The sequence below is a fragment of the Physeter macrocephalus genome, chromosome 9 (assembly GCF_002837175.3).
Source record: "Physeter macrocephalus isolate SW-GA chromosome 9, ASM283717v5, whole genome shotgun sequence".
Lineage (NCBI taxonomy): Eukaryota > Metazoa > Chordata > Mammalia > Artiodactyla > Physeteridae > Physeter > Physeter macrocephalus.
Window position 1 is genome coordinate 73,862,664 of NC_041222.1, and position 25,041 is coordinate 73,887,704.

Consider the following 25,041-nt stretch of genomic DNA (forward strand, 5'->3'; position numbering starts at 1 on the left):
CACAACATCATTAATCATTAGAGAAATGCAAATCAAAACTACAATGAGATATCATCTTATACCAGTCAGAATGGCCATCATCAAACTATCTAGAAACAATAAATGCTGGAGAGGGTGTGGAGAAAAGGGAACCCTCTTGCACTGTTGGTGGGAATGTAAATTGATACAGCCACTATGGAGAACAGTATGGAGGTTCCTTGAAAAACTAAAAATAGAACTACCATATGACCCAGCAATCTCACTACTGGACATATACCCTGAGAAAACCATAATTCAAAAAGCATCATGTGGGCTTCCCTGGTGGCACAGTGGTTGAGAGTCCGCCTGCCGATGCAGGGGATGCGGGTTTGTGCCCCGGTCCGGGGAGATCCCACATGCCGCAGAGCAGCTGGGCCTGTGAGCCGTGGCCGCTGAGCCTGCGCATCTGGAGCCTGTGCTCCGCAACGGGAGAGGCCACAACAGTGAGAGGCCCGCGTACCGTAAAAAAAAAAAAAAAAAAAAGCGTCATGTACCAAAATGTTCATTGCTGCTCTATTTACAATAGCCAGGACATAGAAGCAACCTAAGTGTCCATCAACAGATGAATGGATAAAGAAGATGTGGCACATATATACATATATACTCAGCCATAAAAAGAAATGAAATTGAGTTATTTGTAGTGAGGTGGATGGACCTATATATGGAATCTAAGAAAAAAAAATGGTCATGGAGAACCTAGGGGCAAGACGGGAATAAAGACAGACCTACTAGAGAATGGACTTGAGGATATGGGGAAGGGGAAGGGGAAGCTGTGACAAAGTGAGAGAGTGACATGGACATATATACACTACCAAATGTAAAATAGAAAACTAGTGGGAAGCAGCCGCATAGCACAGGGAGATCAGCTCAGTGCTTTGTGACCACCTAGAGGGGTGGGATAGGGAGGGTGGGAGGGAGCGAGACACAAGAGGGAAGAGATATGGGAACATGTGTATATGTATAACTGATTCACTTTGTTATAAAGCAGAAACTAACACACCATTGTAAAGCAGTTATACTCCAATAAAGATGTTAAAAATTACAACCCTTTTATGCCTATTTTTTAACTTTAGAATAGGCGAGTTCCTACTATACTGGGGGACTTATGTCCTTTCCATTTCTTACTGCCTCTCCCCTCCCCCCATTGCTCTCTTCCATTATTCCCTCATTCTGATCGTTACAGTAGATATTCCCATATCAATTCGAAGACCCATTTACAGAAAGCTTATCTTGTAGGTTTTGTTTAAATCTTAGATTAAAAGTGTCCATTAGTCAAAGTGGCATTTTCATCAGTAAAAACGACTATTTGTCTTTTCCAGATAATCCAGAATTTATCATACTCAGTGAAGCTTTTGATGAGTAGCATTACATTCACCTTCTTATTTTAGGACAGTGTGTTTATTGAACTAATGAACACCATCCTTCTGTTTCATGCTGTCTGGCTATATTGTATTATTTCATCGAAGTCTAGGATGCAGTTGAAGTTTATACCATTGACTCTCTTATTTGATATGTTTTAGGCAAGGTAAAGAATCCTGAATGGAGCAGAAATGAAATTCCACATAGTTGTGGTGAGGTCTGTAGAAGGAAACAGCCTGGCCAGGACTGCCCACATTCCTGTAACCTGTAAGTTGGAACACTAGACTCCTGGGGATTCCTGGTGAACACGCTTTGCTTGCGGCTCTCAGTACAGATATCTGGTTAGCACATAACAGGACTGGGTGAGGGACAGTGTGGTATCATTTACTGAGCACTTGCTTTGTGCCAGGTACTCTGCAAAAGTTGACTCGTTGAATCCTTACAACAGCCCAGTGATGTATAGATATTTATCATCTCTGTTTTACAGATGAGGAGAGAAATGCACAATAATAAACAGTTGATCAGTTACAAATAAATTTCTGTGGGCTTTGGCTTCAGACAAAGGTTTAATTCCTGGGTTTGTCTCTTAACAGTTATGTGATGTTGGACAAATTACTTCTCTGAGCCTCAGTTTCTGGACCTGTAAGATAATAATGATAGATAAAAAATAGTTACAGAGTTCTATGAATATTAAATTAATTAACACACTAAAGAGACTTGGTACAGAGCCTGGCACATGACAAGTGGTCAAGAAATGATAACACTTGCTTTTATTACCCAAATCTAAGAGAAAACAGACATCAGAGTGTTATACTTGCTTCCACTGGTACCTCGCTTCTATTGCATGGAGCAAGGGTTGGATCAGAGGTCTTGTGATCAAGATGTAGGGACGGTGCTGGGGAATATCATTGTGGGGAGAGCTATTCAGACTGAGCTAAACAGGATGGTCTGCCATCTGCTGGACAATCAGCCCTTCCTCTTCCTTTGACTGCTTGCATAGGTCAGAACCCAGGGACTCATCTATTCCTTCCCTTAGTTGGCATTTTAGTAAATTCAGTAACAAGAAATTAATCCTCCACATGAATTATCTTTAGGAAGCCTTCAGCAGAAATGGGGCCCTGTCATGACTGTCAGAGAACACCACTGTGATACAGATCAGGTGGTCAGTCATTTAAGGAGCACTTTAAAACACCAATGCCCAGTCTCTGCCTCAGAGCAATTGAATCAGAATCTCCTGGGGTGTGTCTAAGCATTGTAGTTTTTTTCCAGGTGATTCTAATATGTAGGCAGTGTTCTGAGTCACTGCTCTGAAGGTTATGAGAACCTGGGGTTAAGTCCAGGCCTCAGGGATATTTGAAATAACCTGGAATCATCCACACTTGACCAGCAGTTTGTCTATCAGTCTAAAGTTATTTAAGGGCTTCCCTGGTGGCGCAGTGGTTAAGAATCCGCCTGCCAGGGGCTTCCCTGGTGGCGCAGTCGTTGAGAGTCTGCCTGCTAATGCAGGGGACACGGGTTCGAGCCCTGGTCTGGGAGGATCCCGCATGCCGCGGAGCGACTGGGCCTGTGAGCCACAAGTACTGAGCCTGCGCGTCTGGAGCCTGTGCTCCACAACAAGAGAGGCCGCGATAGTGAGAGGCCCGCGCACTGCGATGAAGAGTGGCCCCCGCTTGCCACAACTAGAGAAAGCCCTCGCACAGAAACGAAGACCCAACACAGCAAAAATACATAAATAAATAAATTAATAAACTCCTACCCCCAAAATCTTCTTTAAAAAAAAAAAAAAAGAATCCGCCTGCCAATGCAGAGGACATGGGTTCGAGCCCTGGTCCGGGAAGATCCCACATGCCGTGGAGCACCTAAGCCCATGTGCCACAACTACTGAGCCTGCCCTCTAGAGCCTGTGAGCCACAGTTACTGAGCCCACGTGCCACAACTACTGAAGCCCATGCACCTAGAGCCCGTGCTCTACAAGGGAAGCCACCTCAATGAGAAGCCTGTGCACCACAATGAAGAGTAGCCCCTGCTCACGGCAAGTAGAGGAAGCCCACACGCAGCAACGAAGACCCAATGCAGCCAAAAATAAATAAATAAAATAAATAAATTTATTTAAAAAAAATAAAGTTATTTAAATGTCCAGCCTTGAAAATAATTTCACCTGAAAGGGTTGAGGTATATCATGTGAAGAAGTATAACTGTTGAATAATGATACCCATCCTTAAAGAAGTATGCTTAATCTTATGTCTCCTGTGGGTTCTGTCTGTCAAAATGGATCATCTTAGGAGACTGGGCACATGTTCCTGGATTGTTTTCAGTGTTTAAAGCTCATTTAAGAATTATTATAACTGATTTAGTAGTCACATAAAAAATCCAACCAGACCACTTTATAGGCACACCTGATTTTTATAGCAAATTCTGTTACCCACTTGATTAATTACACTTGGCTCTGATTGGCTATATTTTAAATTTTATTTATTTTATTTTATTACTTAGTTTTGGCTGCGTTGGGTCTTCATTGCTGCATGTGGGCTTTCTCTAGTTGCGGAGAGCAGTTGCTATTCTTCACTGCGGTGCGCAGGCTTCTCATTGCTGTGGCTTGTCTTTGTTGCAGAGCACAGGCTCTAGACATGCAGGCTTCACTAGTTGTGGCTCACCAGCTCTAGAGTGCAGGCTCAGTAGTTGTGGCGCACGGGCTTAGTTGCTCCGCGGTATGTGAGATCTTCCTGGACCAGGGCTCGAACCCGTGTCCCCTGCATTTGCAGGCGGGTTCTTAGCCACTGCGCCACCAGGGAAGTCCCCTCTGATTGGCTTGTGATTCCCAAAGGATTGTGATTTGCCATCACATGGGTGTCGCCCCTGCCCCCCCCCCGCAAAGTTCCCAAAATGTTTTAAGTAGTGATATTTCTGTACAGGTGTGTAATTTACCAGGGGTGTCTCATTTGAAGAGGGTAGTATTTATTTGAATTGGAATTTATTTCCATTTTGTTCATTTTTTCTTTGGTCTCTTTATAGCATAGCTCCTGTAAAAAGCATACCATTCAGAGGCCTAATTCTGACCTGTAGCAAAAATTAGGCACGGTTTTTTTCCATGAGTCCCTTTCCCCTTTGTTACCTACCAGCATGCCTCCCCTCACCCCAAGCAACCTTCTTTTCAATGTTCCCATTGTTAGCCTATCACCTGGTTATCACTTTACCAGCTGATGAGAAAATGTCTGTACTTCTCATGGATCTAGCAGATTTAAACTCTGTTACTTTGCTCAGGTTCTGATCTTCTAAAGGACACCCCATTGGCCATCCTGAGTGGCAGGATCTTTTTATCCCTACTCACTGTACTAAGTGAGCTGATACCATATTTAGAAATGTTATCTTTAACTATCAGACCCAAATAAAGCCAGTATTTTGACTTGGGCTTTACTTTTCTCGTTAAATATTCTAAGATGATACTGCTATCGATTCTTTCTATATAAAAACATTGTTGGTATCTTTGTTTAAATAGTTTAATCAACTTTAGACAAATACTAAAACATTTCGTAGGAAGTTTATTTGTTGCCATATTCATAGTAGGGCCCAGCTGGGGCAGCTTTAAGTTTGGATGTGATTTATTCATCACAGCCTTTCTTTTTCAGTCTCTGCCATCCTGGACCTTGCCCACCCTGCCCTGCATTTATGACTAAAACATGTGAATGTGGACGGACCAGGTAAAGTTAGAATTGTACTCCGAAGAAGACTTCAGTTTCCACATTAATGGTTTATGTATGAATTTCTAAAATAAAAGATTAGTAGGTAGGTGCAAATAGTATTTATTTACTACCATTAATAAATGGTAGGTGTAAATAGTACTTTTCCCTAAATAGTAATTTCCTGTGCTGCCTTAATCCTGCAATCTTATAGGTGATTAAGAAGTTATAAAATAGTGAGATTACCCATTTCAGATTCAATGCCAAGGTGACAGGGACTTTTTTCTTAACCTCTCTAGTGGGTGAAAGAACCAGGAATTGAACCCAGACCTGCTAAGGTCCAGGAGGCAAGGGTCACTTATCTGTGCCTAGCATAGTATCTGGTGTCTAGGTTTTCAGTGAATATTGTTGAATGAAAGAATAAGTAGCCCCAGAGCCTGCTCTCTTTTCATTACAATGCAAGTTTTCCTGCTTTATCAGTGCAAAGATCACTGATAGCTGTGGAGGCCCAGTTAAGACCACAAAATGATTTCTGAACCACAAGACGAGATGGGATAGTGCAGATGTTCAGTGATAAGCATTTTTTAAATGTTGACTGAACTTACAAGGGTAGCAGTGTGGCCTTACAGAGAGTCACATGCAAGGGGCTGTGGGTCAGAAAGCCCAGGTCAGATTTGGGCTCTGTCACTAACTAGTTGTTGACCTGGGCAAGTTGCTTCTTCTTGGTGAGCCTCATTTTTCTTATCATATGGTAGAAATAATAGTGTCTTCCTCAAGGGCTTGATGTTAGCTGTGACGCTGAGCACTGGAAACTGATCATCTATGTATGTAACAGTGACTTCTTAAAACAAAATATGTAGTTGAAGTGGGAGTAGGGGGATAGAATAAAACTTTTCGTGGGAGAGTAGACTCCAAGGTCTAAACCATTACCCTGGAAAGAAACCTGAAGATGATTGTCTAAGAGCAGCAGCCTCATATCCTTCTCTAGCAGATAAGTCGGCAAAACCAGGATGTTTATTAGAACAAAGCCAGAATGATCTCCCCATCCTGAATCAAAGTCATGTACAGTATGTTCTTAAGTATCATAACTGCCTAAAATGCCAGAGTGCCAGGTCCCTGGAGAATGCCATTGTGCTTTCATTCCAAGAATGTTCATTACAACTATACCTCCCAACCTCCCTACCCACCTCTGTAAGATACTATGGGAGCTCCAGGCTCTTTCCCGTCCTGCATGCTGTTTCAACTCAGAGAAGAAATCACATTGTAACAAATACTTAGGCCCTCAGTTCCTCACTGGCCAGAAAATAGGGTATAGAAAAAAGGCAGAATAGGAAATAAGGAAAGCAAAGGAGGAAAAAGAAGAAAGAGTAGAGAAGGGAAGAGGAATTGAGGAAATGATTGGAAGAGGGAAACAGAAAAAGTAGGGGAAACTGGGCAAAGAGAAAAGGTTTAGTAGGTTTTGGGGGAAGGTTAGTTTAGCTGTCAAATAGGACCTCAATATCCAACATTAGACTAATGCTGTCTTTACATATATTTTTACAGGCACACAGTTCGCTGTGGTCAGGCCATCTCAGTCCACTGTTCTAACCCTTGTGAGAATGTTTTGAATTGTGGTCAGCACCACTGTGCTGAGCTGTGCCATGGGGGTCCATGCCAGCCTTGTCGGGTCATATTGAACCAAGGTAAGTGGTGAGCACACCAGCCAGCAGTACTTGGGTACTTTTCTGGAACTTTATTTATGGTTGTCTTGATGACATGGATTTGTCTCAAGCCTGTAGTCACAAAGACTCTATTAGGTCTGGTTCCTTGGGTAGAGAGAACTGGAGATACATGAATGGTTAGACAGTTTTTTGTTTTGGGGGAGTTTTTCTGCCGCACCTTGCAGCATGCGGGATCTTAGTTCCCCTACCAGGGATCGAATCCACGCCCCCTGCAGTGGAAGCGCAGAGTCTTTAACCACTGGACCTCCAGGGAACTCCCTAGATGGTTTTCATTATTTTGGTTACATAATACCAGTATAGGTCATTGTCCTATAGAATTTGGACGGTAGATTTTTTTAATGCTGTTTAAAAGTAACTGCTTGTGAAATTTTTTTGCAGTAATTACTTGAAAAAGACCCAGAAAGGCCAAAGTGATCTTGAAAAGGAACAGTTGAAGACCTGATTTTAAGACTTACAAAGTTACAGTAATTGTGACATTATGGTTATTGGTGTAAAGGTAGACTAGTAGATCAATGGAAGACAATAGAGTCCAGAAATAGACCTCAATATATACAGTCAGTTGATTTTCAACCAAGATGTTAAGTTAATTCAGTGGAAAAAGGAGTCATTTTACAAATGGTCCTAGAACAGCTGGATGTATATATGGGAAAAAAGTTCCCCCAACCCCTGTCTCACTCTTTACACAGAAATTAATACTATATGGGTCATGGGCTTAAATGTAAAACCCAGAAACATAGTTTCCAGACGAAACTATAAGAGAATATTTTCATGACTTTGGGATCAGGCAAAGATTTCATAGAGCAGCAAAAGTACTAACTGTAAAAGAAAATAATTGATAAATTGAACTTTATCACATTAAGAAAATGAATTGATAAATCACAGATTGTATCCAGAATATTTAAAGTACTCCTACCAAAGAAAAAAAGAAAAAGATAAAGTACTCCTACAAATCAACCAAAAAAGACAAACAACTCACACAGTGAGCAAAAGACTTGAACAGGTACTTCACAAAAGAAATATGTTAATGGCCAATAAACACATGAAAGGTGCTTAACACCTTTAAACACTAGGAAAATGTAAATTAAAACCACAATAAGGGTAGAATAGTATAACCACTTTAGAAAACAGTCCAGGGGAGTTCCCTGGTGGCCTAATGGTTAGGATTCTGGGCTTTCACGGCCATGGCTCAGGTTCAGTCCCTGGTCGGAGAATTGAGATACCACAAGCTGCATGGTGTGGCCAAAAAAGAAAAAGAAAAAGAAAACTGTCCAGTAGTTCCTTTAAAGGTTAAACATAGAATTACTATGTGATCCAGCAATTCAACTCCTTGGCATATACCCAAGAGAAATGAAAATATATGTCCATACAGAACTTGTTAATATATGTTCATAGCAGCATTTTTCATAATAGTCAAAATGTGTCAACAATACAAATTCCTATCAACTGATGAATAGAATAAATGTGATATGCCCATAAAAAGGAATATTATTCAGCCATGAAAAGGAATGAAGTATTGATACATGCTATGAAGTGAATGAACCTCCAAAACATTATACTAAGTGAAAGAAGTGAGTCTCAAAGGACCACATGTTGTGTAGTTCCTCTGTTTGTACGACTGCCTCTAATCTTCAGGGATCCTGAGCTACTATGTATTGGTTATATAGTTTTATTTTATTAGATTTTACTTTTGTGTGATGCTGTTGATCTGTGCTTGCACTTAGAATAAGAAATACCCCTATGAAATGTTTTGTGCTGTGCACTATAAGGATTTTATATAGGGAATTGTGCCATATACTATTCAGTATTCTGTTTATGGGTCCTCTTGGAAGAAAGTCTTGTCTGGTCTTGGTTCCAAGAACAGTTGTTTTTCCTCAAAGACTCTATCTTAGGAAGCTGGTATAACTGACCTAATGTTTGTCTTTATAGTGTGTACTTTTTAGCTGTGATTCATTCTCTATCCTCACCATTGTTTTTCTTTTTCTTTTCACATCTTTTAATTTACGTTCTCTAGATATATCTCATATATCCTTATATGCTGCCTGAAATCCATTTTGAGATAAGGCAGGAGTTAAGTATATATTGGCAGTTTGGTTTTAGCAGTGTAGATTGTAGTGTGGGAGAGTCCCTTTGATTTGGACCATTTTTAGCTCTTGATACATTTTGGGCTGAATCACACTTTTTTGTCAGATTTGTATCGATCCCAGTCTCTTCCTTTCTGTTTTTGTGTACGTAGCTGATTTTTCAAACCCAGTTGAAGACTTCTTGTTTGCCCATATTAAATATCTAGCAAAGCATCTTGGCCATCAGTGTAGTTTATTTATCTTCTTGAATTGTAATTCTCCTAAGATCGCTTTCAGCCTTTTCTGGAGATTTAATAAGCATTCCTTCTGGGTCTTCATTCACGTTGTTGGTAAAAATGCTGAACAGGTTCAGGCTGGCAACAGAGACCTTTCTGCAGACTGTCTTTGGTTCCTTAATACTCTTTAACCAGCAGTGACTCCACCCAACTCTTCTGTCATCAGCTCATATTTCTGTCTCTTGTGCCTAAGCATAGTAGAGTTTTTAGTGTTGTACTCAGATTATTTCCTGATTGATCAGGGGCTCTACTTTTGTTTTTATTGTCACAATTTTCTTTTCTTTTCTTTCTTTCTTTTTTTTTTTTTTTTTTTGAGAGCTACATGCTTAATTTTTTTAAATTAAGGTATAGTTGATTTACAATGTTGTGTTAATTTCTACCGTACAGCAAAGTAACTCAGTTTTACATATATATACATTCTTTTTTATATTTTTCATTATGGTTTATCCCAGGACATTGAATATAGTTCCCTGTGCTATATAGTAGGACCTGTTGTCCATCCATTCTATATGTAACAGTTTGCATCTACTAACCCTAAACTCCAGTCCATCCCTCCCCCACCCCCCCTTTCTTGGCAACCACAAGACACTCTCTATATCTGTGAGTCTGTTTCTGTTTTATAGATAAGTTCAGTTGTGTCATATTTTTTTAATTTAATTTAATTTTATTTTAGTTAATTTTATTTTATTTTATTTTATTTTTGGCGGCGTTGGGTCTTCATTGCTATGTGCGGGCTTTCTCTAGTTGGTGGCGAGTGGGGGCTACTCTTTGTTGCAGTGCTTGGGCTCTAGGCACACGGGCTCAGTAGTTGTGTCTCACAGGCTCTAGAGCGCAGGCTTAGTAGTTGTGGCACATAGGCTTAGTTGCTCCGCGGCATGTGGGATCTTCCCAGACAAGGGCTTGAACCCCTTTCTCCTGCATTGGCAAGTGGATTCTTAACCACTGCGCCACCAGGGAAGCCCTGTGTCACATTTTAGATTCCACATGTAAGTGGTATCATATGGTATTTGTCTTTCTGTTTCTGTCTGTTTCTGTTTTATAGATAAGTTCAGTTGTGTCATATTTTTTTAATTTAATTTAAATTTTATTTTATTTTATTTAATTTAATTTTATTTTATTTTTGGCGGCGTTGGGTCTTCATTGCTATGTGCGGGCTTTCTCTAGTTGGTGGCGAGTGGGGGCTACTCTTTGTTGCAGTGCTTGGGCTCTAGGCACACGGGCTCAGTAGTTGTGTCTCACAGGCTCTAGAGCGCAGGCTTAGTAGTTGTGGCACATAGGCTTAGTTGCTCCGCGGCATGTGGGATCTTCCCAGACAAGGGCTTGAACCCCTTTCTCCTGCATTGGCAAGTGGATTCTTAACCACTGCGCCACCAGGGAAGCCCTGTGTCACATTTTAGATTCCACATGTAAGTGGTATCATATGGTATTTGTCTTTCTGTTTCTGATTTCACTTAGTATGATAATCTCTAGTTGCATCCATGTTGCTGCAAATGACATTATTTTGTTCTTTTTTATGGCTGAGTAGTATTCATTCCATTGTATATATGTTCCACATCTTTATCCATTCATCTGTGGATGGACATTTAGGTTGTTTCCATGTCTTGGCTATTGTGAATAGTGCTACTGTGAACATAGGGGTGCGTGTATCTTTTTGAATTATAGTTTTGTCCAGATATATGCCCATAATGGGATTGCTAGATCATATGGTAATTCTATTTTTAGGTTTCTGAGGAACCTCCATACTGTTTTCCATAGTGGCTGTACCAGTTTACATTCCCACCAACAGTATAAGAGAGTTCCCTTTTCTCCACACCCTCTCCAGCATTTGTTACTTGCAGACTTTTTGCCTCGAGGTATTTTTTAGTTTGCTTTTTGATTTCCTCGTTGACCCATTGGTTTTTTAGTAGCATGTTGTTTAGTCTTCATGTAATCGTTTTTTTCTCATTTCTTTTCCCTTGGTTGATTTCTAGTTGTGGTCATGAGAAGATGCTTGAAATAGTTTCTGTTGTGGTCAGAGAAGATGCCTGAAATAGTTTCTGTACTCTTAAATTTGTTGAGGTTTGTTTTGTGCCTTAGTATGTGGTCAATCCTGGAGAATGTTCCATGTGTACTTGAAAAGAATGTTATTGTCACAGTTTTCTGACCCTTGATTCTTTGGTTCACAGCTGTCCTATGTCTCTGAAAAAAAGCCTCTGTTCTATTTGAGCAGAAACTTAGCAAAGAAAAGCCTGCTTGCAGAAGCTCTCAGTTGCTAGGGTTTGTTTACCAATTTGTTGATTCCACCAATATTAATTGTATTTCCTGCACCTATATTAATTCTTCTAATAAGTCTTTATTGATAATGAGTTTTAGAACAGGGGATGGAACTGCACATGTATTTACTGGAAGAGTAAATGTATATTTTAAAAATCAAGAGTCTTGGTTAATGTCTTTATTGACAAAAAGTTTTCATTATAAACTGAAAATGTAAAGTGGCCCTTATCAGAAAAATTATCTAAGTTGATGAAAATTAGTCCTTACCAGACTTTGTTACATATTAGTCAGAAACTTTTTTATTTTTTTAGTTTGCTTTAGAAACTAACTCCTTAAATATAACACATACTTATTGCTGATCTCAAGAAATAAAGTAACCCATTATTTCTTCAACCCATAGAAAAATTTATAGATATTTAGACTGGGTTCTCTATGCAGTAGATAAAAGTTTGAAGTTATTTGAAACACTTTTTACTCATTGTCAGTACTCAAACATGATTACTTCAAATTTAACAATAGTAGAATACAAATTAATAAGGCTTTTATATTGTGCCTATTTTTAAATTTCTTTTTAGCATCAGAGACTTTTTCCAAGCATTTTATATGAACCCCAAGATATGAAGTATTAAATCTATGCTGCTTGGTTGAAGTGAGGATGGGATCCAGTTATCAACTCCTCCGTAACTACCACCAGTTTAGCTTCCATCTGCTGCAACATCTCCACAGGACCCCAGAAAGCCTCACAATCCATGGTTATCAACCATGGCCTTATGGACCAGAGAGTAGTCTTTTACTTTAAAGGATTGCTTCACTTTAATGCTCATGTTGAGGGTATGCTGCAGGGGCACCATGAGATATGGACAGAGTCTAACAAGGCCTTTTAAATTCTTTTCCTGTGGTGAAGCTCCTAAGTGGGGCTTAGAGCTGCTGTATAAGCCACATTTATTTCTGCATCAGGTCTAATCAACACTAGTGAATAGCATTTTGTGTTTTCTTATAGATTGTGTAGAATATTTTAAGCACCTGTACAGATTACTAATCTTTTGTTTCTGAAATTATGTCCTCAAGTATGCTACTGTGGCAGCACCTCCCGAGACCTGTTATGTGGAACAGACGTAGGAAAGTCTGATGGCTTTGGGGACTTTGGCTGTTTAAAGATATGTGGCAAGTAAGGTTTGATGTTTTCCTCAGTTAGAATAAAGCTGTATTTTATGCAACAATTATGTAATAGTCTGTTGTTTTTCTTAACAGGGACTTGAAATGTGGGAACCACACGTGTTCACAGGTGTGCCACCCTCAGCCCTGCCAGCCATGCCCACGGCTCCCCCAGCTGGTGCGTTGTTGCCCTTGTGGGCAAACCCCTCTCAGCCAATTGCTAGAACTTGGAAGTAGCAGTCGGAAGACATGCATGGATCCTGTCCCTTCATGTGGAAAAGTGTGCGGCAAGCCTCTGCCTTGTGGTTCCTTAGGTAATCAGTAGGCATAAAGTTGTCTTTAAAAATATGAATGTAAATTTTTGGCAGCAATGGCTACTTAAACAAAATAGTACATAATTCCAGTTATAATATCAAAGGTTTTTCTAAATATTATGATCAAATTTGTGTGGGTACTTTTTCTTGCCTCCTCAGATTATACTTCTGAAAACTCACATTTGCCCAAACAATCTCTTTTTCTAATTCGGGTATTTATTGCTGACTCAGGACAGTTGTGGTTAGATACTATTTTGTGGGGCAGTGAGCAGATTTCTCTTAGCAGCCTACACTAGTATGAATGCCAGGTATCGTTTTACTAATTTAGGGTTCAACAAGTGTTTAGAAGCATTTTCATATAATAGAAACATCTTAAAATAACGGGGTGAGGGTGTTTAAGAACTGAAATTTTAAGTACACTTAAAGTTCATTCATTTGAACCACTCAAGAAATGTCTTTCTCTACAGCTAGGTTTCCCATATAGCTGAGGATAGCACCTCCTGAGCATCATTTTGGAGGGACATTTTTCTAAAACTTACATTCCCTTCTTTCTTTAAACAGAGGATAATGCAGATAATTTCTTTCCCCTTATTTGACCCAGAGTCATCATTTCCCTGAACCTCAGTTATTGTATTATGCTGAATACACTGATTCCCTCTGGGCTTGCTGAGGTTTCTCAGACAATTTCCCCATAGCAGTGTACAGTTTGAATTATTTTATTTATTTGTTAAAGCTTTTGGTTGTTTATTTTCTTATGAATGCTTTCAGTATGCCTGTGTGCCTACCTTTAGTGACTCTCCCTTTCTTCTGACTTCGGGCTTCTGATTAGTTGGATATAGAAACCAGAAAACCTTTGTTGGGATTAGCTATAAAATAATAGTCTGAGCTTCTGACAGAGACTTTTTGAGGCAGTCCTTGGGATATGGATGTGTACAGTTTTGCAGTGACTTGGCAACTTCTCTCCTGAGTAGGTGTTCAAAGGCTGTGTGTTTAGAAAAATTAAATTGGGCAAGTGAGTCTGAATAAGAGATGTGTTCCTATAACTAACTGTGATAAAGATAGAATCTTTAGGTTTGGTTTGCATTTTTCCAAAAAGAGAGATTTCACATTTCTTCCAAGTACCAGTAGGAGCACTCTACCTAATTCCTTTTCTCAATCTGACTTTAAAATTATGTATAGAGAAGAAATGCCCTCTTCTCATATTTTAATACATTTCAACCTCATCAGGAAAATCAGTTGTCTGTTGCTTCTCTGTGTCTACTGTGAAAATATATCTTCAGATAAGCCCTGTGAAATAGAGATCAGATGACTTCCAAATCAAGAAGGATGGTAAAGGTCTTCCCTTTTCAGAAAGCACATGGGTCAGTTTTGTAAGAATTTCATATATAATGACCAGAAATCCTACCCAGAGGCTAAGATAGCTTGTTGGCATTGACAGAAAGAGGAAATGTGAAATAGTTAATACAAAGGGACTTGAGCAAGAGAAGGACAGTAACTGTCAGTATGAACAGACCTGGGGGTGGGACGAGACCAGCTCAAGACACTCAAGAGTAACTGCTATACCTCAGCAGAGTTTTAATCATGGAACACTTTTAAGGAACTAAGGTGAGTTGGATTGAGAATCTCAAAGAAAAGCCCATGGCTAGTGGTAACAGTGGCTCTCATTTTATTCAGACCTGGTTTATCTATAGAAAGCTTGTTAGGTCTTAGTATCTCACCCAGTAGGAAATTTCCATCCTAGACACATAGCTTTAGTACAAAAGACTAGGTGGAGTTCTGCTTTCAGGATGGTAGCATGAGGAGCAAAACAAGCAAAGCTGGGGAAAACTATAAAAAAGCAACCATTTAAAGTCTCTGGAATTTGTTTTATGGGCATACATCAAATGAAGAAATTTTTATTGAAGAAAATCTACTAAAACTCAGTAAGAACAGCAAGAGTGTGTGTCATTTGAATCACAACCTACTTTCTCCTTCCCCACCCCTTCCCAGCTCAGCTCAACAAAAGCTCCACTCAGGATGGGTGTGCCCAAGAAATTGGAGCTTAATCTACCTTCAGCTCCCAGTCAAGGGTTACTTTCTAGGAGGAGTGGACCACCAGCTTTTCTCACCCCCCCGCAACCCCAACAACTCCAAGTTGAAAAGGCTAAATTTCTGATAATCACGGCTGACAGGTTGGGGACTCCCTAACTCCGCACAGCCCACCCATAGATTGGAGGCTCTACTCTAGTCACAACAGGCAGGATTACTGGGGCCTCAGTCACCCTCACCCTAGCTCACTTGTAGGAGAGAGGTTTCACAGTGAGAGAAGCAAGCTAAGAAAACTAGAGGCTGCTATCTCACCCAGCACCCATAGTAGTGACTGAGTGACAGGGTGCGGGGAGAAGCAGTCCATAAGGAAGGAGTTCCAAATTATTCCCCAATGGAACTGACTTTAATTTGAAAGAGAGTGTGGGGAAGTTCAGGCCTAAGGGCCCTTTAGAAAACAATAGCTCCTCTTAATTAAGAGCAACGAGCTAAACTATAGGCCAACTGGTTCACCAGAGAGACCCAGGGAAGGAGATAACTAAGAGGAACCATCCTGGGGTCAGAACAAACCTCACAGATTTGCCTCAAAGACTACCTCTGCCCAAATTTTATTGGATCAGACTGCTGAGCATTTTATGCCCCAGGACATTGTTGAAAATAATAGAGCAATCAGCCAGCAATTAGTGGAGCCTCAGGACTGAGTGTAATACCAAATGAGGCAGACAGCTTAACAGAGAGATCAGGGAAAGAGACAGTCAAAGAGAGCCCTGCTAAAACCATTGTCATCCCAGGGTGACTGTGCACATGCCCAAGACTGTGCCATCTAAAGAACAACACCAATGGCTTCATACTATAATAGAAATAGACTTCACTAAAATAGCTTAGCCAAGTCACAAAACAAACAAGTAGACAACAACAACAAAAAAAAGCTGTGGAAAGAGGAAGCAGTATCCAGAGTTGCTGCAAACAATATATTACCAAAAATGTTCAGTTTCCAACAAAAAAACACAAAGTATGCAAACAGAAAAAAAAAAAACCACAGGTAACAGTAACTTTCTGTTTCAGTTTTCTGTGAGAGTGACCAATGTCAAATTTAACAGAGACTTCAGGGTAGCCGTTACGAATATATTCAAAGAACTAAAGGAAACCATGCCTGAAGAGGTGAAGGAAGGTATAAAGGCAATGTTTCATCAAATAGAGAATATCAGTAAAGAGATAGAAATTATAAAAAAGAACCAAATGGAAAATCTGGAGTTTTCCAGTAATTAAAATTTTAAATTCATTAAAAGGACTCAATAGTAAGTTTGAGCTGGCGGAAGAAAGGATCAATAAATGTGAAGATAGATCTATACAGATTATATAATTCAAGAACATAGAGAAAATGAAGTGAATAAAAATGAACAGCACCTCAAGAAAAATGTGGGACACCTTTAAGCACACAAACATGTATAATGGGAACACCAGGAGAGGAGAAAGGAGCACACAAATATTCAAAGAAATAATGGTGGGAAACTTCAGATTTATTGAAAGACATTAATCTACACATCCAAGAAACTCAACAAACTCCAGTAGGATAAATTCAAAGAGATCCACGCCTAGGCACATAGTAAAAATGCTGAAAGCCAAAGACAAGGAAAAAATCTTGAGAGCAACAAGAGAAAAATGACACATTACATACTAAGGAACCACTGTAAGATTCACAGCTGACTTCTCATCAGAAACAGTGGAGAACACTGCATCACAACAGGAAGGCAGTGGGATGACCTATTCAAAGTGCTGAAAGAAAAAAATTACCAACCAAGAATCTTATATCCAGGAAAAGTCTTTCAAAAATGAGAAAAACAGAGTTCTCTGCTAGCAGATGTACTTTACAGTAAATACTAAAGGGAGGTCTTCAGGCTGATACCAAGTAAACCCGGATGTAAATTTAAATCCACAGGAAAAAGCAAAGAGTAAAGGTAATTACATAATTATAAAAGAAAGTATAAGTGCATATTTCTTCTTCTTGCAACTGATTTAAAAAGTGATTGTATAAAATATGCATATAATTGTATTGTTAGGCCTACAGTATATAGAAATGTATCTGACAATAACAGCACAAAGGAGGTGGGTGGGATCAAAGTTGTACTGGAGTAAGGAAATGATACCAGATGGTAACTCAGATCTGTAGGAACAAATGAAGAAAACCAGTGATGGTAAATAAGATAAATATAACAAGTTATAATTACATACTTGCTCTCCTTTCTTTTCTCAACTTCTTTAATAGGCATAACATATAAAGCAATAATTTTAACATTGTATTGTTGAATTTGTAGCACATATAAATGTAATATGTATAACAATAAAAGCACAAAAGAGGAGAAGAGAAAATAGAGCTATATGGGTATAAGGCTTCTGTATCTCACTGGAATTAGGTTGGTACAAATCTGAAGTAGATTCTGATAAGATGCCTGTGAAAAGCCCTAGAGCAGCCATTAAGAAGATAACTCAAAACATAATGGAACATGCCATTACTGGGAAAAAATGTTACACTGGAAAATATTCACTTAATGCAAAAGAAAGCAACGAAGGAGAATTAAGTTAACAAAAAAGACATGAGACATAAAGAAAACTAAAAGTAAAATGGCAGACATAAATCCAACTATATCAATACTAACATTATCGTCAGTGAATTAAGCAAAAATCAGAGATTGTCAAAATGAATTTTTTAAAAAGATCCAACTATATGCCATCTTTGGGAAACAGACTTTAGAGTCAAAGGTACAGTTAGGCTGAAAGTAAAAGGATGGAAAAAATATATCATGTAAACAGCAGCCATTGAGAAAGACTATGGATGATCCCTGATGGGGTCCTTGAAACAGGACTTGTCCTAAAATCCAGCTTAGCAGAATGACTAGCAGGCCACCTATCACCAGACGTTCATAGAACTTAGTGAGATTATGGATGATGGTTTCTGATTACTTATGATCCCCAGGTGATTTTCAGAGTCAAGAGTACTTCAGTAAGTCACCCATGGCTACAATTTTAAGGACATCCAAGTCTAACCTGGAGACTTGAGGTCTAAATAAAGAGTCAGAAGATCTGTTCTTTGACTTAGGGAGAGCATCTTGTGCTCCAGGGCATCTTGCTGTGACTAATACTGGGGCCTGTCCTGCTGGAAAAGGCTCAGCCTGCCAGATGAAGGGAAGATAGGGGAAGATGCACTGATAGCATCCTTCTTCCCTCAACTCTGGTGATGGAGTTGCAGGGAACAGAGGTGGAAGACCGTTGTGGCTAGTTAATTTGGGAGTCTGAAAATAAGTAGTTGCAATTTTCATTCCCAGCTCTTTTCATTTTTATTAAAGATTTCATTCATACTTGTGAAAAGCTCTGCCATGAAGGAGACTGTGGACCATGCTCTCGCACATCAGTTATTTCCTGCAGATGCTCTTTCAGAACAAAGGTAAATCCTACAGAATGCTAGAGTTGTTACCACCAATACCTTTTACTTATTTGTTTGTTTGTTTATTTATGGCTGCATTGGGTCTTCTTTGCTGTGCGCGGGCTTTCTCTAGTTGCGGCAAGCGGGGGCTACTCTTCGCTGCGGTGCACGGGCTTCTCGTTGCAGTGCCTTCTCTTGTTGCAGAGCATGGGCTCTAGGCACGTGGGCTTCAGTAGTTGTGGCGAGCGGGCTCAGTAGTTGTGGCGAGCGGGCTCTAGAGCTCAGGCTCAGTAGTTGTGGCGCATGGGCTTAGTTGCTCCACGGCATGCGGGATCTTCCCTGACTAGGGCTCGAACCCATGTCCCCTGCATTGGCAGGTGGATTCTTAACCACTGCGCCACTGGGGAAGCACCCAATGCCTTTTAAATTGGTGACTGTGGGAGGGAAGGAATCAAAATAACCTCAGGCTTATTCCTGTTAATACTGTGTATGATTCATTCAATCCAGCCAATGTATACCGACATCTACTATGGACCAGTTGTAGGATAGGTATGAAGGGGTACGGCACGCAAGGCTCAGAGACCAGTAATAGGCTTAGGGCACATATACAAGTAGCTTGATCAAATACAAGTGTGATAATGCTAGATGCCAGAAGAGAAGAACAGTAGCACCGTTGCAAGCAGTTAGCTCACTAAGTTAGAGAGAACACAGTCCACAAGATCGCCCTCACTTCTGATGCCCACTGCAGGAGTTCAGACAATTGCTGAATTAGAACAGTCCATATGACCACCCTCACCTCTGATATCAACTGCAATCCAGTGGTCCCCAAGGCTACCCTCAAAGTTTGATTATTCGCTAGAAGAACTCACAGAACTCATTGAAAACTGTTATACTCTTTTTTTTTTTTAACTGTTATACTCTTGATTACAGTTTACTACAGGGAAAGGATACAGATTAAAATCAACCAAAGGAAGAAGCATGTAGGGCAGAATGCAAGAAAGTACCAAATACGAAGCTTCCAGTTGTCCTCTCCTCATGGAGTTGGAACAGCGTTACTTTCTCAGCACCAGTGTGTGATTGTATGCATGGAGTATTGCCAACCAAGGAAGCTCACCCACCGGAGAGTGGGTGGTCAGTTTTTATTGGGGCTCCATCATGTAGGCATGGTTGACTGCCCATGTAGCTGATCTCAGCCTCCAGTCCTTCCAGAAGTCTACTAACACTGACCCAAAGCCCATGCCCTAAATCACATCATTGGTCTTTCGGTGTGGCCAGTCTGCACCCTAAATCATATTTGACTGTCTGGTGACCCAAGGCTCCAGGGAAACAGTGACACTCCCATTAGGCATGGTATTCCAAGGTTATCTCCCAGAAGCCAATGGCAAAGGCCAGACCTTTCTTCAGATAGTGTTAATTTTTCACTATACAACTGTTGTCAATCTCTGCTTTCTGCCTGGGACAAACTTCATTGGACTATGTATTATAAAAAGTCATCTTACCATTTTGGAATTAGTGCCCATTTCTATGTCTGTAACCAGAAGAGGCAAGAAGCTTTCCTCTGAAGTCTTTAGGTAATCCAACTTGGGGAACATACTGAATGTTGATCTGTCCTGCTCTCTGATGTACTTTTGGTCATTTCAGTGCATATCGGCACCTGTCCCAGCAGAGCACAGGCCTGGGTAGAGACAGAATTCTGAGTAGTTGATTCTATTTGTTAAACACAGCCCAAGGTCTGGGTAGCAGCTGACTTGCAAATGATTCTGAGGATATTGTCCATAAATTGGGAGCTAGCTTAATAGGTAAGCTTCAGAATTAAAGAAAAAATTGTCAAAGTAGTGCAATTTACATGTGACAAAAGTTGTGTGAGGTTGTGTGGGGTTTTTTTCTGAATGAAATCACAGAATACATAGGACAGTAAAGGTATTTTGAATGTCAGGTACAGGACCATTTTTTGCTTTGTAAATACCAGCTTGAAGACTGTGAGATACTCTGATTTAGTAATCATAAATTTAGTAGTGCCTAGAGGTGCTCTTTGTGACTGAGAATTACAAACAGGGTTGGGATACACAACTGTCAGTTTGCTGCTTTCTCCCCAACAATCCCTTTCTCTGTCTCTGTGCTTTTTTGCTTCTTATTCACTCTGTCCTCACTCCCCCTAATAGTGGATCCCATGGCAGTGAGTGTATTCTTGAAAAGCTATGTGTAAATTGAATTTTTTTTGCAAATAAAAGTCTTATTCTAAAATTGCTGGAGGAGCTCACTATCAATATGAATTCTGTTAAACAATTTGACAAAGTGAAAGATCTGTTTGAAACACTGATAATCACCTCATTGTTCAGCCAGATTTTTCCTGAAATATCTTTTGTAATGGAATGGGCTTTTCCAGGGAAGTGAGTTTTCTAGATAAATAAAAACTTATTTCTTAAAGCTTCAGAAGTTCTTCTCTTTTTTTTTAAATAAATTTTTATTTATTTATTTATTTTATTTTTGGCTGTGTTGGGTCTTCGTTTCTGTGCGAGGGCTTCCTCTAGTTGCGGCGAGCGGGGGCCACTCTTCATCACGGTGCACAGGCCTCTCACTGTCGCGGCCTCTCTTGTTGCGGAGCGCAAGCTCCAGACGCACAGGCTCAGTAGTTGTGGCTCACGGGCCTAGTTGCTCCGCGGCATGTGGGATCTTCCCAGACCAGGGCTCGAACCCGTGTCCCTGCATTGGCAGGCAGATTCTCAACCACTGTGCCACCAGGGAAGCCCAGAAGTTCTTCTCTTTTAATCACTTTGGTAGGGGTCTTTGAGAAATGTTTGCTCTATCTTACTACCTGTTAACAAAGAACCCTGTATTTAAGTTTTTATTGGTAATTCATATTTAGTATAGGGATTTATGGGAGTTCTGTCTTTCCCTGCAGGTGTACATACCACTCCAGCATGTCATTTCTTTTTCTTTTTCTTTTTTCTCAACTCCAAACAGCCTCATGTTGTCGGGTGGCTGGCGCCTGTCAGGGAGAGTCCCTTCCAGTTCCCTGGAATGAATGCGCTCCGGCAGCTATAGCTGCTGGGCACTCAGGGAGGGGGCTGCCTCTGGCCAAGGTCGACCCGGAACGAGCACAGACCCCTAGGCTGGCTTCGCCAAAATTGTTACTGAACACAAGTTCATGCACCTGACGCACAGTGAGGCCAAACGAATAAAACTTTGGGGTTTGGAGCAGAGAAAGGTTTATCGTAGGGCCAAGCAAGGAGAATGGTGGCTTGTGCTCAAAACCCACAAACTCCCAGCATTTCCTGTGTACAATCCAGTGTTTGTATTAACTGGCGCACTCACTCAAGCAATTTCATGAGTCACTTTTGCTTTGTATCTCTAGAGAGCATATGGGGAATTTTTTCATGTCATAGAACCGAGCCAACTCATTGATTTACCGAAAACATTTTTCTAGCCAAGAAGCTTCAATTTCTTAGACATCTTCACGTCTGTTATCAACTCCAGCAGCTGCCCCCGTTTTTCAGGGTCATTTTCACTAAGAAGAAATGTTTTTATCATTTTGCTTATTTCTGAGTACATAGCAATCTGTCCATGACATCAAAGCCAAATTTGGATGTAGATGCTGGGCAGCCAGTCAGGCTCACTCTCTCCCAAGTGACTGACTCGCCCTTCACACAGCAGCCTCCCCACACATGTTATTCAGGAACATGTATCAGCAAAATTACATGTGATAGACCTTTGAGGCCATTCACACGTGATTGAAACCAGGATAGCAAAACTTTGAATGGCAAAGGACTTCTGTATTCCACTCTGCTACAGTTCAGCTGCGTTGCCAGGGATACTCTTGAGCATGTAGAGCTGTTTGTCCCTGCATCAGATGGTACTGATTGTTACATATTTTCAATTCTTGTTATCTGCTTTTTATGGCTTTTTCTGTCTGTACCCTTGCCAGACAGTTATTTCTCTTTGCTTTGCATACCTTTAGCAGTCAGTCCTTCTTTAATCTGCTGTGAGTTTGGAGGTCAGACCACAAAGAATGTTATATTTGCATGAAAAGTCATTAGACCTGGGGTCCTGTTGTGAGTAAAGCTTACAGGGACTGGGCAGACGTAGCTCCAGATAGGTGAAGTTGGTGAATAAGTGACTGCCAGAGAAGTACTGGGTATTTGGGGTATGCATGTTACATTTAACATTATACTGCAGTTATGTTGTTTCATTTATTCCTAAAGTCGTTACTATTCCCTTTTCTTTCTCCATAGGAGCTTCCGTGTACCAGTCTCAAAAGCGAAGGTATGACTGGGAAGGGGCATGAGGTAACTTTCTGGGGTGAAGGTAATTTTGTACATCTTGACAGGGGGATGGGTTATGTGTTTGTCAGAATTCAGTGAAGGTACTTTGTGCATTTAACTGTATGTAACTTTTACCTCAAAAGAAAAAAAAAAAGAACCATAAATTGAATTCTAGTTAATGAAGTGCTGTAAAATACAGGGGAAGTGTATTCATGTATGCAGCTTACTTTGAAAAGCATCCAAAATTAAGATAAACTGATAGTTGGATGGAAGAATAGAGAGTTATGAGAAAAAGCAAATACTGGTAGAGTCTAGGTAGTGGGCATATATAGGTGTTCACTATAAACTCGTTTCAACTTTTTTATATGTTTGAAATTTTTCATAATAAAATGTTGGTATGGGAAGGGAAGGTAAATAATATCTAATGAAGCAGACTTTGTAAAAACTGACTCTGATGCTTGATCCCCTTATGGCTTGATAGGGCTGTTGGATACCTATAACAGGGGGACTCAGCCAGCAGCCTTCTTAACCTTTAGGCCTAGAATATTGTTTCTTCCTTTGTCCTTGATCCTGATACTCCACTTTATTATGGTTCTGTCCTTGTTTTATCAACCATTGCATAGTCTTTGTTTAAACCACCTTAAAACTGTTTTGAAAAAGTGATAGAAGATAAACTTATACAAAATAAAAACTCTTATTCTGGTCAGAAAGAAAGCTGTATTGGTTAAGGTGCTTCTGGCTACAGGTATCAAAAAACCCAAGGAAAAATGACTTGAGCTCTAAGGAGGTTTACTGTCTCTCATAACAAGAAGTCTGGAGGCAGAACAAGTCCAAGGTTGGTTAATTACAAACCCAGAGATTCTAGGACTCCAGTCCAGCTTCCTGTGATTTTCTTGGTTTTCCCCTCATGGGTATAAGTTAGCTACAGCAATTTCACGCATTGAGTCATCTCCCAGCAACATCTAAAGAAAAGAAGGAGAGATTCTTCTCTTCCTTCTTGAGAGCAAGGAGGACAGTCCTGAAAGACCCTCAGTATGCTTTTTATCACATGTTCCTGCCCAAGCCCTTCACTAACAAGGGGAATGGAATTACCATGACAGGCTACACTATTCAGCATTCACTCCTGTAATGGGGGAACACGTGGGTGCCCAATTTCTGAACAAAATTAAGGATCTGTTAGCCTGAGGAAGGTGGAGAATGGCTGAATATCCGCCTCAAATATCTGAATATTTGACATAACCAGAAATATCTTCCTCAAAACTACAGTCAAAATTTTGGTAATTAAAAAATATAATTTGAAAAACTTACTATATTAATACATAATTTTTAATAATTAAAAAATTAATAAAATAATATAAAATAAAAAGTAGAAATACACCCTCACCCCATTTTCCCCTCCTAGTTCCATTCCCCTGATAAAACCACATCATTAGTTTGTTAGGTGTGGGTCCAGATCTTTTTCTATATTCATACAGGTGTATACATGTGCTAGTATGGTTCTTACTAAACATACTCTCTGGAACTTCTTTTTTTCCTCTAAGTAATATATCAAAGACATTTTTCCATGTCAGTGTGTATAGCTCTCCCTCTTGAGAACATTCTTTACGTGGATATGCCATAGTATAGTTCGCCATTGCTCTTTTGTGGGTCATTTAGGTTGTCTCCAATTTTTCCCCATTACAGATAACGCTGTAAACATCTTGTTACTTTTTTAGCTTCTGATGAAATTTTTCGATCATATGTGAAAGTAGAGAGACTAGTATAGTGAATCCCTGTGTACCTATCACCGGTCATCAACAGTTATCAGCATTTTGCCCATCTTCTTTCTTCATCCATCCCTCTCTTTCCTATTTTTAATTTTCACTGAAGTACTTTGAAAACAAATCCCAAATGTTATTTCACCCGTAAACACTTCAGTGCCTTCAGCACCTTTATTGAGATAATATTCACAGAACATACAATGAAACATTTTTTTTTTTCTTTTTTAAAATAAATTTATTTACTTTTTGGCTGCATTGTGTCTTCGTTGCTGTGCGCGGGCTTTCTCTAGTTGCGGTGAGCGGGGGCTACTTTTTGTTGTGGTGCTTGGGCTTCTCATTGTGGTGGCCTCTCTTTGTTGCAGAGCACAGTCTCTAGGCACATGCGCTGCAGTAGTTGTGGCATGCGGGCTCAGTAGTTGTGGTTTGCGGGCTCTAGAGCATAGGCTCAGCAGTTGTGGCACACAGGCTTAGTTGCTCCACAGCATGTGGGGTCCTCCCAGACTAGGGCTCGAACCCATGTCCCCTGCATTGGCAGGCAGATTCCCAACCACTGCACCACCAGGGAAGTCCCCAGTGAAACATTTTATTTTATTTTTTTTTAATTTTTTTTTTGGTGGTACGCGGGCCTCTCACTATTGTGGCCTCTCCCGTTGCGGAGCGCAGGCGCAGTGGCCACGGCTCACGGGCCCAGCCGCTCCGCGGCATGTGGGATCTTTCCTG

General features: G+C 40.3%; 1 protein-coding gene across 1 annotated transcript in view; it reads left to right on the forward strand.

The window, feature by feature from the left end:
* The window catches only part of NFX1 (nuclear transcription factor, X-box binding 1), an 83,439-nt gene that overhangs the window by 27,853 nt on the left and 30,545 nt on the right, over positions 1-25,041 (forward strand). The window contains exons 5-11 of the mRNA XM_024132854.3: positions 1,539-1,644; positions 5,004-5,075; positions 6,597-6,736; positions 12,453-12,552; positions 12,636-12,853; positions 18,223-18,320; positions 22,532-22,562. Of these exons, the coding sequence (XP_023988622.1) occupies positions 1,539-1,644; positions 5,004-5,075; positions 6,597-6,736; positions 12,453-12,552; positions 12,636-12,853; positions 18,223-18,320; positions 22,532-22,562 (765 nt within the window). The remainder of the gene's footprint in view (positions 1-1,538; positions 1,645-5,003; positions 5,076-6,596; positions 6,737-12,452; positions 12,553-12,635; positions 12,854-18,222; positions 18,321-22,531; positions 22,563-25,041) is intronic.